At 50.3% G+C, this 13,708-nt stretch overlaps 1 protein-coding gene and 1 long non-coding RNA gene across 3 annotated transcripts in view; one reads left to right on the plus strand and one right to left on the minus strand.

Moving 5' to 3' along the window:
- LOC310667923 overlaps positions 1–13,708 on the plus strand; it is a 67,921-nt gene that overhangs the window by 2,002 nt on the left and 52,211 nt on the right. The gene's annotated exons all lie outside the window — the stretch shown is intronic.
- Positions 4,201–13,708, minus strand: part of ZSWIM4 (zinc finger SWIM-type containing 4) — a 44,214-nt gene continuing 34,706 nt past the window's right edge. Inside the window, exons 10-14 of the mRNA XM_083419544.1 lie at positions 12,828–12,963; positions 11,092–11,249; positions 10,768–10,931; positions 8,582–8,663; positions 4,201–7,406 (exon numbers count right to left, since the gene is read on the minus strand). Coding sequence (XP_083275670.1) covers positions 6,520–7,406; positions 8,582–8,663; positions 10,768–10,931; positions 11,092–11,249; positions 12,828–12,963 — 1,427 coding nt within the window. The 3' untranslated portion in view covers positions 4,201–6,519. The remainder of the gene's footprint in view (positions 7,407–8,581; positions 8,664–10,767; positions 10,932–11,091; positions 11,250–12,827; positions 12,964–13,708) is intronic.

The raw sequence follows: 13,708 nt of genomic DNA on the forward strand, positions 1-13,708 counted from the left end.
AGTCGCTGGCAGAATCCGTCAGTGGGCGTTTCTTAAACCGCTTCCAGCATAGAAGCTGTTTGACGCCCAGTCTCCTCCCCCGTTGCCTGCGCGAAAGTTTTCTGTGCAAAGTGGGTGTGGGCAATGGAGCGCTCGTACCCTCTCCGCTGGTCTCCTGCGAAGAGTCCTGGAGCCACCTCTCCGATTCCTCCATCTCCTCCCCTTCTCCACTGGTGTTACGCTGATTACCTTCCCCAGCGGATGGGCTATCCCTCCTCCTACTAGGACCCTCTCCACCATCATCCGGGAGCCTCCTCTCCACCTCCCGCTCCGATGGCAGTTCCCTGACACTCGGGTTAAGAACTTAATTCGTTCTGGAGGTCCATTCTTAACCTGAAACTGTTCTTAACCTGAGACACCACTTTAGCTAATGGGGCCTCCCGCTGCCGCTACCCGATTTCTGTTCTCATCCTGAAGCAAAGTTCTTAACCCAAAGTACTATTTCTGGGTTAGCGGACTCTGTAACCTGAAGCGTCTGTAACCCGAGGTAAGGCTCCCGTTTGTTTAGTCCCAGCTCCTGCCTACCTAGCAGTTCGAAAGCATGTCAAGTGCAAGTAGATAAATAGGTACCACTCTGGTGGGAAGGTAAACAGCGTTTCCATGCGCTGCTCTGGTTCGCCAGAAGTGGCTTAGTCATGCTGGCCACATGACCCGGAAGCTGTCTGCGGACAAACGCCAGCTCCCTCGGCCTATAGAGCGAGATGAGCGCACAACCCCAGAGTTGTCCATGACTGGGCCTAATGGTCAGGGGTACCTTTACCTTTACCTCTTGTGGCACTGTAGTCAGTCAGGCTTTGTTGACCTTTAGGTTAATTAAAATTCAGGCATTTCTAACCTCTGCTACACAACAGGCAGGGCTAGACTTTTAGAGCAGAAACCGAGCCTCAAAGATTAATGGATCCAACTTCTTCAGATGTTCTGCTACTGTCCTTGGTTTTATTATTTTTACGCCTTCTGGAAGTGCCACTGTGGCTCTGAAAGCTATAAATCCAAGAAGGAATAGCCAATTGCCCCAGTGTGCTGTTATGTTCCTGGTGGTTCTCCTCTTTGAAGGCTAAAGGCTACATACAGTCCCTTATGCCACAAGAAAACCTGATCCCCTTTGAGACCCAAGTGGGGAATGTGTGGCCTGGCAGAGGCCACTGGGCTCCAACTCCCCTCCATCCTAGTGGGCAGTAACAGTGGATCCTAATCTGTGGCACTCAGACCCTGCCAAGATTAGACTTCCAGCACTTGAGCAGTAAACTTGTTCTGATTGTATGGTTAAAATGAGCTGGTTTGTAATCTCCTTTGTTTGAACAACTTATGTACTATTGAGGACCAGTGTCTCTAAGTGGTGTACCAAAAAGATACAATCTGTTTCTGGAAGGCCACAGGTTTGCCTCCTCTGCTCCCAGCTTCAAGGTGCCATAGGAGTCTTTCTTCGAATTTCTAGTAGTGATACCCAGAGAGGACAATTGCTCGAAGCCCCACTAACAGCGGCTGACACAAGGACATCCTCGTCTATGCTCTGTTACAGGGATTGGAGCTGACCTGATTGCAACCCCTCTTCTCCTGTGTAAATAGATGCCAAATATTATACTGCTGTTTTCTATGCAAACATTTGGCAGAATGTTTTGATTTTCATCTTTGGTTCCATTGACTGATTGGCATTTCACGTTGTCAGTTGGTACCATTGCTTTGATTGGGTGATATGCAAACACACAGTGCAACAACAGCCACAACCCAACAGCTGCCATGCGACATTGAACAAATGCTTTTTGTGCTAGTGTCACTTGTGCATTTACCCAATCAGGAAACAGGTGGGTCTGTCTGTCTGTCTCTCTGTCTTTCACACGCAGAAACACCCAAAGAAGCATTTCAAATTTGGGTGATCAGCTTTCAGAGAACTTCAAGGCCCACAAAACAGCCGCTGTTCATTCTAGCACAAGGCTGCTTTCTTTATCTGCCCATGCGGCACCCAGTATCAAGGCTGGGGCTCCGGGGCACTGCCACCATTCTCCTAATAATTTGACATGAGCACAACAGTGTGACGCGGCAGCTAAAAAAGCCAATGCAATTCTGGGCTGCATCAATAGGAGTATAGCATCTAGATCAAGGGAAGTAATAGTGCCACTGTATTCTGCTCTGGTCAGACCTCACCTGGAGTACTGTATCCAGTTCTGGGCACCACAGTTCAAGAAGGACACTGACAAACTGGAACGTGTCCAGAGGAGGGCAACCAAAATGGTCAAAGGCCTGGAAACGATGCCTTATGAGGAACTGCTAAGGGAGCTGGGCATGTTTAGCCTGGAGAAGAGGTGGTTAAGGGGTGATATGATAGCCATGTTCAAATATATAAAAGGATGTCACATAGAGGAGGGAGAAAGGTTGTTTTCTGCTGCTCCAGAGAAGCGGACACGGAGCAATGGATCCAAACTACAAGAAAGAAGATTCCACCAGTAAGAGCTGTTCGACAGTGGAATTTGCTGCCAAGGAGTGTGGTGGAGTCTCCTTCTTTGGAGGTCCTTAAGCAGAGGCTTGACAACCATATGTCAGGAGTGCTCTGATGGTGTTTCCTGCTTGGCAGGGGGTTGGACTCGATGGCCCTTGTGGTCTCTTCCAACTCTATGATTCTAAATGCTGTGTGCCAGTCATTACTTGCTCCCTGTGACTCAGGACTATGTAATCTGGAAGTAAATGTCCCAACCAGCACGGTTGGGTTTCACTCAAGGCTTGTATTATGACTTATAGGGTTCTCAGTGCTACAACTGCCCTGCAGGTTTGCCAGGGACCTCACCCCAAAACTTGTTGAGAAATAGGTAGCTCAAGCTAGGCAACCATTTCAGTGACTGGAGGTTGATAGCCGCGGTGTTCAAATTTACCTTTGAATATACCTGTCAAAGTCCTATTATTCAGACTTTCTGCCACAGGTACAACAATATTTTGGGACAGGTTGTGGAATATAATTTCAGTATGCTTTCCTTATACTTCTGTCTTTCAGGGCATGAAGGAACACTTCATGGTCACGCTGTGATACAAGCCACTATACCCAACCTGATTATGGAATCCTGTACCAAGTGAAGACTTGGATGTTACACGAGAAGAAGCTCATTTGAACCATCAGTGCTCAAGAAGGCATGGAACAGGGACAAACCTAGATTAAGGGCAGGGATGGGCAAATCAGCCTGTTCCCATGTCACCCATGTGCATGTATGTTTACTCAAAAGTCTGGTCAGTCCTCTTCCAGCATGCATCCCGCACGAAGTATACATTTGTACTTGTATCTCTAAATGTATTTTCTCTGAGCACACACATTTGGGAAATATAAAAGCTGGGAGGTTTAATGTGCATTTTAGTCCTGGAGGTACAAATAAGATCTAATTGGCACACTGCTTTAAGCCATAGTTATAGATTGTGCGTTAAAGGAGTGCATGTGCTGCAGCCGAGATTGCAGGCGCTTTGATCCTCCCCTGTACTTCTGGGGAAAGAAATCATGGTCTTGCTTAGCATCGTGTCTCAACCCTGGCTTGTGGTTTCTTTCCTCTAAACAAACCATGGGTGGAAAGCCCAAAGCAAACCTTGTTTGCCAAGGCTGGATGCAATGCTCAGTGAGAACACGGCATCTTTCCTGGCAGCAGCAGCAAGAGTGGAAGGAAGCAGTGAAGCACCAACTTCAGCAGCATTGCCCCAGCACCCTGGGCACCCACATATAAGTCGGTGTTTGTGGGGGTTTTGGTTCAAAGTAGGACGCGGGTGGTGCTGTGGGTTAAACCACAGAGCCTAGGACTTGCCGATCAGAAGGTTGGCAGTTCGAATCCCCGCGACGGGGTGAGCTCCCGTTGCTCGGTCCCTGCTCCTGCCAACCTAGCAGTTCGAAAGCACGTCAAAGTGCAAGTAGATAAATAGGTACCGCTCTGACGGGAAGGTAAATGGCGTTTCCATGCACTGCTCCGGAAGCGGCTTAGTCATGCTGGCCACATGACCCGGAAGCTGTACACCGGTTCCCTCGGCCAATAAAGCGAGATGAGCGCCGCAACCCCAGAGTCGGCCACGACAGGACCTAATGGTCAGGGGTCCCTTTACCTTTTTAGCCAAGGTTGAGTCAATTCATTTGAGGATCATTTGCAAGAAAACAGTGAGAAACAACACACACACACCATCTCCAAAAGAGAAGCCAAAAAAACAAATGTTGCGGTTTATGTTAAACCTTTTACAAAATAATACAATAAATGATTCAATAAATAGAAAAAAAATTACAAAATTACAGGATTTTTTTTTAATACAGGGAAACAAAGAAATAAACCCAGAAACTTTAAAACTAACTGACTAGCTGGCTCCAAAGTGGAGCTGTGCAACACACCAACATCTCCACCAACACTAAGGGCCAAGAGGGGCTGAGCGCAGGACGCAGCCCCCTTGGCCCCATGCGCACAAAAAGGAGCCCCTTCGGGACCCCTGGCCTCTTCATATATATTAACTTTTTAAAACATTATCTTGTCATCACAATAATCTAATTAGTAGCATGAGCTTGTTGTGGTTTGTTCCTGAGTAGATTTTATCCAGCAGAAAAAAGAAGTGGGATTTTGGAGCGGGGTGTCTCTGGAAATACCATTTAGCACCCCACTAGGGCCACTTAGAGACCTCCCCCCGCCTTCCTCCACGGGAAACACTGGACCGGCTGCGCAAGACAGGCGGCAAGATCTAACAGGCGCCAACCAACCAAGTCAGGTGTGGTGCAAGGGGTGAGCCCCAAGATCTTCCCGAAAAGCATCCAAAGGCATTTTTTTGGGGGGGGGGGATGTTTATTGGATCACTGTGGCACAGCCACCTGGAAGGGCAAAACATTTCTGGCATGCCTGGCACTTCACAGCATCATCCTGAAACAGGGAAGGAGGTTTGAGGTATGAACTGTCTACCCACCAGCAGCTCCAGAATTCTAGACTGGAGGAGCCAGAGAACAGGAATCCTTCAGTTGTAGGAGTCTGAGGGGCATTAACTGGAAACAAAGGTAGTTCTAGAGGGACAGAAGAGGACACTGGGGCCCCCCAAAAATGGCTAAAGTGCCCCAACCCCCGTGAGTAGGGCCTGGCGCCAACCTGCCACCGACAAGCTAAAAGCCAAAGGGAAAGCTGAAATACTGACAAATTTGGGAGGGGTGGGGGAAGACAGGGAGTCATGCTTGGGCAGGAAAGAGCGGGGGGGGAGGATGCCCCCCCAATGCACAAATGGAATTAGAAGAATGGGTGAGGGACTGGAGAAACCCGTTTGCTTGGAGTGACAGGTTGCGTTCTGTGGCAGCGGGAGGGGGGGGGAATGTAATGTGTGCGAGACACCCCATTCTGGGGACCGAGACAGAAGCCTTCCTGGTCTCTTGCAAAGGTGAAATTCCACAAAAGGGACGCAGCAGGGTTCCTGGCCTCAGTGGATGTGGGCAACCACCTGCTTCATTAGATCGGGCCAGGTGAACCTCAGAACTTGCCCCACCTACCACCAGCAGACCAAAAGCAAGCAACTCTTCTACTGGCTCATCCAGCAGGAAGTTGTTCCCCTCTTGGAGAACATTTGCGCCGGAAGGACTTAGGCGGCTCCAGCAGCGAGCCCCCCCCCCCCCGGCACTAGGGGCTCTGCTCCAGATGCTTTCGACACGAAGGGAGAGCAACTTAAATGTTATCAGTGCAAGGAGGTATCAGAAGTTGAGGGGTCGCCTACCCCAGCCCTGTTGAGGACACTCAAGCCCCTCTTTTGAGTCTCCAGACTTCAACACACAGGTTTGGGACTTCAGACCTAAAGGGATTTGGGTGGGGGGACCGAGAGAGCCCGTGCGGGTCTCAGCAGGGAAGATGATCGGCATTCATGCATCCCACCTGAGCTTGCATAAACAAAGCCCAAACCGACTCGCTAGGCTTGAAATATGACATCAGAACAGCAGCTGTGAAATTCCATGGGACTGGACCCCCCCCACCACCACTTGCAAGACCCTGCCAGGGCTTGGACCCTTCAACCAAAGTGTGGGGGGTTCCTGTTTGCATTCCTGCAATTTAATACTGAAAAACCGGCAACTCCTGGAGCCAAAGAACAAGCCCAACTCCTTCCTGCCCCACTGAGGCAGCCGAGGGAGCAGCTGGGGCTTCAGGCTTCAGACAGAGGCTATGCTCAGCTCAGGTGTTGCAGGAAAAAAAAACAACCCTCCCCACCCCAAGGGCCTCCACATGGGACCCCCAGCCGAAGTGCAGGCCCATCTGCTACAGCCCCGGAGCACCTCCGCCGAAGGGAAGAGAGACCTCGCTGCTCTCCCACCTCCAAGTAAAGGGATTTCTGAACCCAGGCAGAAGTCCAGGCTCCCCTTCATCACTCCGCCCTCAAAGCACTAGTGCCCCAAGGGAAACAGATCTTACCACCCCACCCTCCAAGCTAAAGTCCTTCTGATCAAGGGGAGAGAGGTGCCCCTCTGAACACCCTCCCCCCCCCAGCCAAAGCATGCGCGGCCCAGAGCAGCCCCTAGCCAAAGCGCTCCCGCACAAGCAACATCAGTTTCTTCTTGCCCTTGTAGGTCTGTTTGAGGTTGTCAAGGAACTGGCTAAAGCGCATGTGCCCTTCGTGCGCCATCAGGAACGTCTCGCGGGCTTTGCCCAGGAACTCGATGAACTCGCCGTAGTGCCGGGGGCTGATGTGGGTGAGGCGCGAGTGAGTGGTGCTGATGTAGGCAGCCATGGCGGCCTCCAGGAGCTGGCAAAGGGGGGCTTTGTCCATCGCAAAGAGCTTCCCTCCGGCACCGGCGCCCCCCGCCCCGCGGCGCCCCCCACCCAGTGAGGCAAGGCCCGGGGGCGGAAGGCTCCAGCGGTGCAAGATGTCAGAGAGCATGGGGGCGCACTGGACGCTCTTGATGACCAGCGGGACAATGGCAGCCAGCTCGTTCTTGCCCAGCGACTGGCTGAGGGAACAGGCCCAGAGGACGTCGTTGAGGGCGGGGTGGGTGTCCTGGTTGAAGGCGATGCTGAGGTGCGAGAAGGCCAGGGTGGCCAGCTTGTAGGCGCGCAAGGGCAGCCCGCGGTGCTCCATGTACCGGGCCACGGTGAAGAGGTGGGAGTGGCCCATGCCGGCAGAGGCCGCCGAATCCAGGACGATCTGGTAGGCCGCCTCAAAGGCCGCGTGGTTCTTCTCGCAAAGTGTCAGAGCCGGCAGCGCACAGTTCTGCGGGTCCTTCATGGCGCACTGCAGCGCCAGCGTCCGTGCGCAGCTGCACAGCTCCTCCCGCTGCACCGTGCTCAGGCTCAGCCTCAGCAGGGTTGCGTGCGTGGTGCCCGTCACGGCCACAATGGTCGTCGCCTCAATAGGCGTGAAGAGCGTGTACCAGTTCTGCATGATGTTCATCAAGGCCTGGACACCTGAAAGGGAAAGGGGGGGAAAGGGTTAATCGCAAAGGTCACGAAGCAAAGGGCACCCACCCCCAAGGTATGGACCCTGAGCACTGTGGGCAAAGTGGAAGCAGGAAAGGTGCAGCCCCCGAGAGGCCGTTGTCTCTTTGGTGGGAAAGGAGCAGGACCCATCAAGGAATCTGAATCAGAAGAATCTTTATTTGCATCAGCCATTACCCATGATAATTTAAAAAAATGTACTGTAGAGGTAAAAACTTAACTACAGAAAATATATTTTGGAGGTTTACATCAATAACAGATCTTATTCTAATTGCACCCATTAAACACCTTGCAATTTTTGCTGTCACCTGATCATCTTCGCGGCCTAGGACCCTCGTACCTACGGGACCGCCTCTCCCAGTATGCCCCACGGAGGACCTTAAGGTCCATAAACAGCAACACCCTAGAGGTCCTGGGCCCTAAGGAAGTTAGATTAGCCTCAACCAGAGCCAGGGCCTTCTCAACACTGGCTCCGGCCTGGTGGAACATTCTGTCTCATGAGACCAGGGCCCTGCAGGATCTGATTTCTTTCCGCAGGGCCTGTAAGACAGAGTTGTTCCGCCTGGCCTTTGGCTTGGAATCAATTTGATTCCCTCCCCCTCTTTCTTTTTTCCTTTCTCCTCCTGTGATGAGGCTGCATTTTAATGTTTTAATGTTGTGTTTTAATCTTGTTTTTTAAGTTGTATTTCAATCTACTTGTTTTTATTATTGGTTGTTAGCCGCCCTGAGCCCAGTCTTGGCTGGGGAGGGCGGGGTATAAATAAAAATATATTATTAATTATTATTATTATTATATTATTATTGATCTGCTAAAAGAAAGGGCACAGTGGCAATGGTTGAGCAACCCGGCATGGACAATAATAGAGGGGTAATAACCTCACTCCTCAAATCTTCATAAAGAGTCCAAGCCAGAAGCACATGAGCCACTGACTCCATACTGCCATCTCCACAGGGACATAACCGTTTTCCCGGTGGAATTTTTTGAAACCAACCCTCAAGCACAGCAGAAAGCAGTATATTCAATCTTGCGAAAGTCTAGGTGGAAAATAATCATGCCAGGGACAAAGTTTCCTTATTGCGGCCACCAAGGACATTTTTGCGGCAGAGTGACCGCCTGCCCCAACAGCCGCATCGCAAGCACTCACCAATCTCAGTGGCGCAGCTGACCAGCCAGCGGACCATTTCCCTCCGTCGCCAGGTCATGGTGTTGAGCGTCATTCGCATCACCTACGGGAAGAGCAGCGGGAGACAGGCATTTGCAAGACTGAGCGGAAAGAGCCACGAAGCATCTGAGGAGCCCCACTTGAGGTGCCCTCCCTTCCTAGGATGGCTGTTCTTGCTGCTGCTGCTGCTGCTCCCAGTGGCGTAGCGTGGGGGGTGCAGGGGGGGCCGGCCGCACCGTGCGCGACATCTGGGGGGGGGGCGCTCGCACTCGCAGCTCTCTGCCCCTACCTACCTCACTCACTCTCTCTCACTGCAGTGCTGGCTGTGCGAATCCGATCCGAGCCGCCGGGTCGCCGCCCACTGTGGAGGGGAGGGTGCCATGCGTGCGGTGCGGAGAGAGAGCGAGGGACTATCTGGGGGAGGGACAGTGCAGCAGGGGAGTGCGCAAATTACTTGCCTTGCCCCGGGTGCTGACAACCCATGCTACGCCACTGGCTGCTCCTACTACTAAGTGAAGTCTCAGACAAGCATCCAGCACTGCAATCCAGTGGTAGGCATGGAAAGAGGCAGTTTCCACCCCTGCGTGCCCGAAAGGTGAAACCATTCCTTCCCTCTCAAGTTCCCCACCTGCAAAAGGAGACCTTCAAAGGACAGGCGGAACTCCAAGAAAGCGCCTTGTGATACGGCTGGCTCCCAGGGGAGAAAAGAACAGCACAGAGACAACGCAGGAGACTTTCGCTTAAGTTTCTACTCCAAGCAGGTAGATTCCTGCACTGCAGGGGGCCGGACCCTCAGGGTCCCTTTCAAGTCTACCCATCAAATCTCAACATGCATTTTACCATAAAAATTATACAGTTTTTCAAGAATGCAGAAACCTCTTGCTCATCCAGGAAGGAACTTGATTTCAGCAAGGATAGTGGGTGGGAAATGAGCAAATGGTACAAAGATGCTGTTTTAAAATTCCTTTTTTTAAAAAGCTCAGTGTCCCTGGTTAGTGAGAATCCACACCCTAAAGGAATCTATTATTTCAAACAGCTGCACCAGAGCTTTTGACTGGAAATTGTCCTGCCCATGAGCAGAACTCTCTCACTTGGGATCCTCCATCTGCTGAGTAAAAACTGAAGAGCCTAAAATTAATTTAATTTGGAATAGGCAGAAAATATTAAAAAAAACAAATTTAAGGAGCCACAGAAAGAGGGGGAAGTGGAGTTTTGAAATGTTGAAGATATTGTAAAATTATTGAAATGTATAAAACTGAAGATCACAAACAAAACACTAATTTATAAAAAGAAAAATGATTCATTTAGGCACTTGGCTAATGGGCAATTCCTCAATAAGCCTGCCTCATCTAGGGTTGCCACCTGTCCTGTATGATACAGAGTTATCCTTTATTTTGATTTAAAATGTTATGTTCTGTACAGTGGTACCTCAGGTTAAGTGCTTAATTCATTCCAGAAGTCTGTACTTAACCTGAAACTGTTCTTAACCTGAAGCACCACTTTAGCTAATGGGGCCTCCCGCTGCTGCTGTGCCGCCGCTGCGCGATTTCTGTTCTCATCCTGAAGCAACTGTTCTCATCCTGAGGTACTATTTCTGGGTTAACGGGGTCCGTAACCTGAAGCGTATGTAACCCGAGGTACCACTGTACTGATAAAGCGTTTTTTAAAAAATACTTTCTGCCTAGTCCAAATTAAATTAATTTACTCATTTATTCATCTACTTTAAATATATACTCTTATAAAACTGCAGATTATTCCAATAATCCTGCCAATGTTCTTCTTATCTGTTTTCATTTACAGTGGTGCCCCGCAAGACGAATGCCTCGGAAGACGAAAAACTCACAAGACGAAAGAGTTTTCCGTTTTCTGAGTTGCTTCGCAAGACGGATTTCCCTATGGGCTTGCTTCGCAAGACGAAACGTCTTGCACCTTTTTTTTTTTTAACCGCCAATGCATTCCTATGGGAAACCGTCAATACACTTTGGTGCTTCGCAAGACGAAAAAACTCGAACGAAAAAACTTGCAGAACGAATTAATTTCGTCTTGCGGGGCACCACTGTATTTAAAAAAACAAAACAAAACTGAAGAGCCGAGAGGACTGGGCTATGGCAATGGCCCTGCACCGAGAGCAGGGCGCAGGATCTGCTCAAACGCAGGCCAAGCCTCACCTGCAGTCCAAGCTCCAGGGAGATGTTAAGCAAGGTGGTGTCTGGGGGCGTGTTAGCTGGCGTGGCCGTCTTGCAGGCATCTTGGGCCAGCTTGAAGAGCAAGGCTGGAGAGTGGATATTTTGCTGGATGGAGCCCAGAACCATGCGCAGCCAGTTGGGGTCACCTAGAATGAGCCAAGGAAAGGACAGTGTTTATAGTCTTCTCAGAGCCAAGAATAGACCCCACGCCTCTGGCCCACTGCTCTGAGCACAGGTGCTCTTCTCCCTTCCGGAGCAGGAGAAAAACCTGTGGCCCCCAGATCTCTGACCTCCATCCACAGCTACCTTTAGCTGCTGTAAGCATGGCTGATGCCAGCTCACACTGCCGCGTCTCTAGGTGGCCGAGGGTGAACCAGCGGGGAAAGCGATTGGCCATCATGGAGTCCAGGGGGTTCTGGTGCAGGATGTCACTGGCTGGCAGCACTGTCTCCAACACGGGCAGCCTGCGGGGATTGAGAGGGAAACTGGGTGAGGTTGTTGCCATGGCAGAAAAAGAGGGACTACCCTGTTTCCCCGAACGTAAGACATCCCCTGAAAATAAGACCTACTTCCAGTTTTGCCTCTCGCTGTAATATAAGGCATCCCCCCAAAATAAGACCTCCCCGATAATAAGGCCTCCCCAGAATATAAGGCCCCTGAAGCTACCGTAAGGCGTCTGACTCCTCTGGATTGTAGCGGTCGGCGCCGCCGCGCAGCTCACTGATTGGCCGCAGCACAGCGGGATCTGTTCAGGCAGTGCAAGGTCTCTTTAAATCAGAGAGCCTGCGCCGCTGCCAGGCTGCCTGCTGCTCGCTCTGCCCTGACGGAGTCTCGCTGACTCACAATTAGACAATAAATGTGTACCGTATTCTTCTTCATGGAAAAATAAGACATCCCCTGAAAATAAGACCTAGCCCATCTTTGGGAGCAAAAATTAATATAAGACACTGTCTTATTTTGGGGGTAGCCTTGCCTGCCAGAAGCAGAGGACCCCAGGAAAGGAAGGCCAGGCTCAAGCAGATATTTGGGGGAAACAGAATTTGGAAAGAGGGTGGAGGAGCCAGAAATGGGAAGCAGTAAGGCCCCGGGGCCCTTCCTTCTGGATAGCACTACTTTCAATGTTTGCGGTTGATGGTATTTGGCAGCAGCTGGAAAAGAGCCTGGGAGAGGAAGAGGGTTGGAAGTGGAGAGACAGAGCAAAGCAGGACACACAGTACAAGGCCTGTTGGGCTGGATTCTGGCCACAAAGAACAACCTGGGTCAAACCGCCCCCACTGCCCCACCTTCCTCCGCCACTGGAGAACAGCACTTTCTCCTATGTATCATCTGGAACCTCAATATCCTCTTCAGAGGCCTGACTCTGAATGCCCCCCTCCAAACGAAGGCGAGGCAGGTAGGTGCTAGGGAGAAGGCCTTATTGGCCCTGGTCCCTCCCCAGCTGTAGAATAGCCTTCCCAGAGAGGTTTGCCTGGGGCCATCTTGATTGGCCTTTTCAGCACCCTTCTCTTCAGCCAGACCTTTTAAAAACAGCTTCTCAGCTTTAAACAGGAAGAAACACCACAGACAGAATAATTTCCACACACAGGAAGAACAAGGATATAGCTTGAGTGCCTCACTTGTAGTATTATAAATTATTTGATGTGACAATATGAAGTTGATTTATAAGGGATGGTTGTTTTGACCGGAGTGTAATTGAAATAAATAAGATTTTGGAACGCGGAAATAAAGTAAATCATCAATTCTAGCACACCGGGGGGGGTGGGGTGCCACCTAAATTATATAATTTGGTACCTGAATGATTGGTATTGGAAAGTGTATTATAATTTGGCATTGTTATAATGAGGCTATTATTAGATTGTAATTGAAAACTAATAAAAATTATCATCAAAAAATACAACAATAAGCTGTGTTTAAATCAACGTTTCAATGTTTCCGAAAGAAATGGATTGTGAGCCACCCAGAAAACTTTTGTTGTGTGTGTCTCTCTATAAATAAAGGAAGCCCAGCGAAGGGGAAGCAGGGTCTGTGGGGGATCTACATACCTCATGGCTCGCAGGGCCAAGCGGTAGGCCAGCTCCGGGTCATATGGCAGCATGGCCGTGAAGAGGTAGCGAGCAAAGGTGTGCATGGGAACAGTTTCACGGAAGACGACCTCCCCAAATCCACTGAAGGGTCCCCCTGAGAGGAACAGGCAAGCGGGCGATTAACAGATTGATTAGCCAGCTCAAAGCACTTTGCCCAAGAAGAGAGGAGAACAAGGGCAAGAAAAAATTCCCAAGCGGACAGCGAGCCACCTGGGGCTGGTTTGCCCCAGCTGGTATCACTGGTCCTTCTCTGTATCCCAACAGGCCGCCACCGCAGAGCAGTAACATCACGCAGGGCCCTGATCCCCAGGGGACTCAGCATCCCCAACACAACCAACCCCTCTCTCTGCCAGCGACTCAACATCTGAGCCTGCATCCAACTGTCAGCATGTTGCAAGTCAGGTTCATGTTCAAGTGATGGGGACAGATAGTGGCTGGCCCAAGGTCACCCAGGGAGTGTAATAATAATATTATTATTATTATTATTATTATTATTATTATTATTATCATCATCATTATTTTATTTATACACCGCCCATCTGGCTGGGTTTCCCCAGCCACTCTGGGTGGCTCCCAGCAGAATATTAAAAACACAATAAAACATCAAACGTTAAAAACTTCCCTAAGCAGGGCTGCCTTCAGATGTCTTCTAAAAGTCGGAGAGTTATTTATTTCCTTGACATCTGATGGAAGGGCATTCCACAGGGCAGGCACCACTATCAAGAAGGCCCTCTGCCTGGTTCCCAGTAACCTCACTTCTCACAGTGAGGGAACCGCCGGAAGGCTGTTTTGAGCTTGGAAAGGTAGAGTGCATTGCAGTAGTCCAAGCGGGAGATAAC

The sequence above is a fragment of the Podarcis tiliguerta genome (assembly GCF_965153285.1).
Source record: "Podarcis tiliguerta genome assembly, chromosome: 17".
In the NCBI taxonomy this organism is placed as follows: domain Eukaryota; kingdom Metazoa; phylum Chordata; class Lepidosauria; order Squamata; family Lacertidae; genus Podarcis; species Podarcis tiliguerta.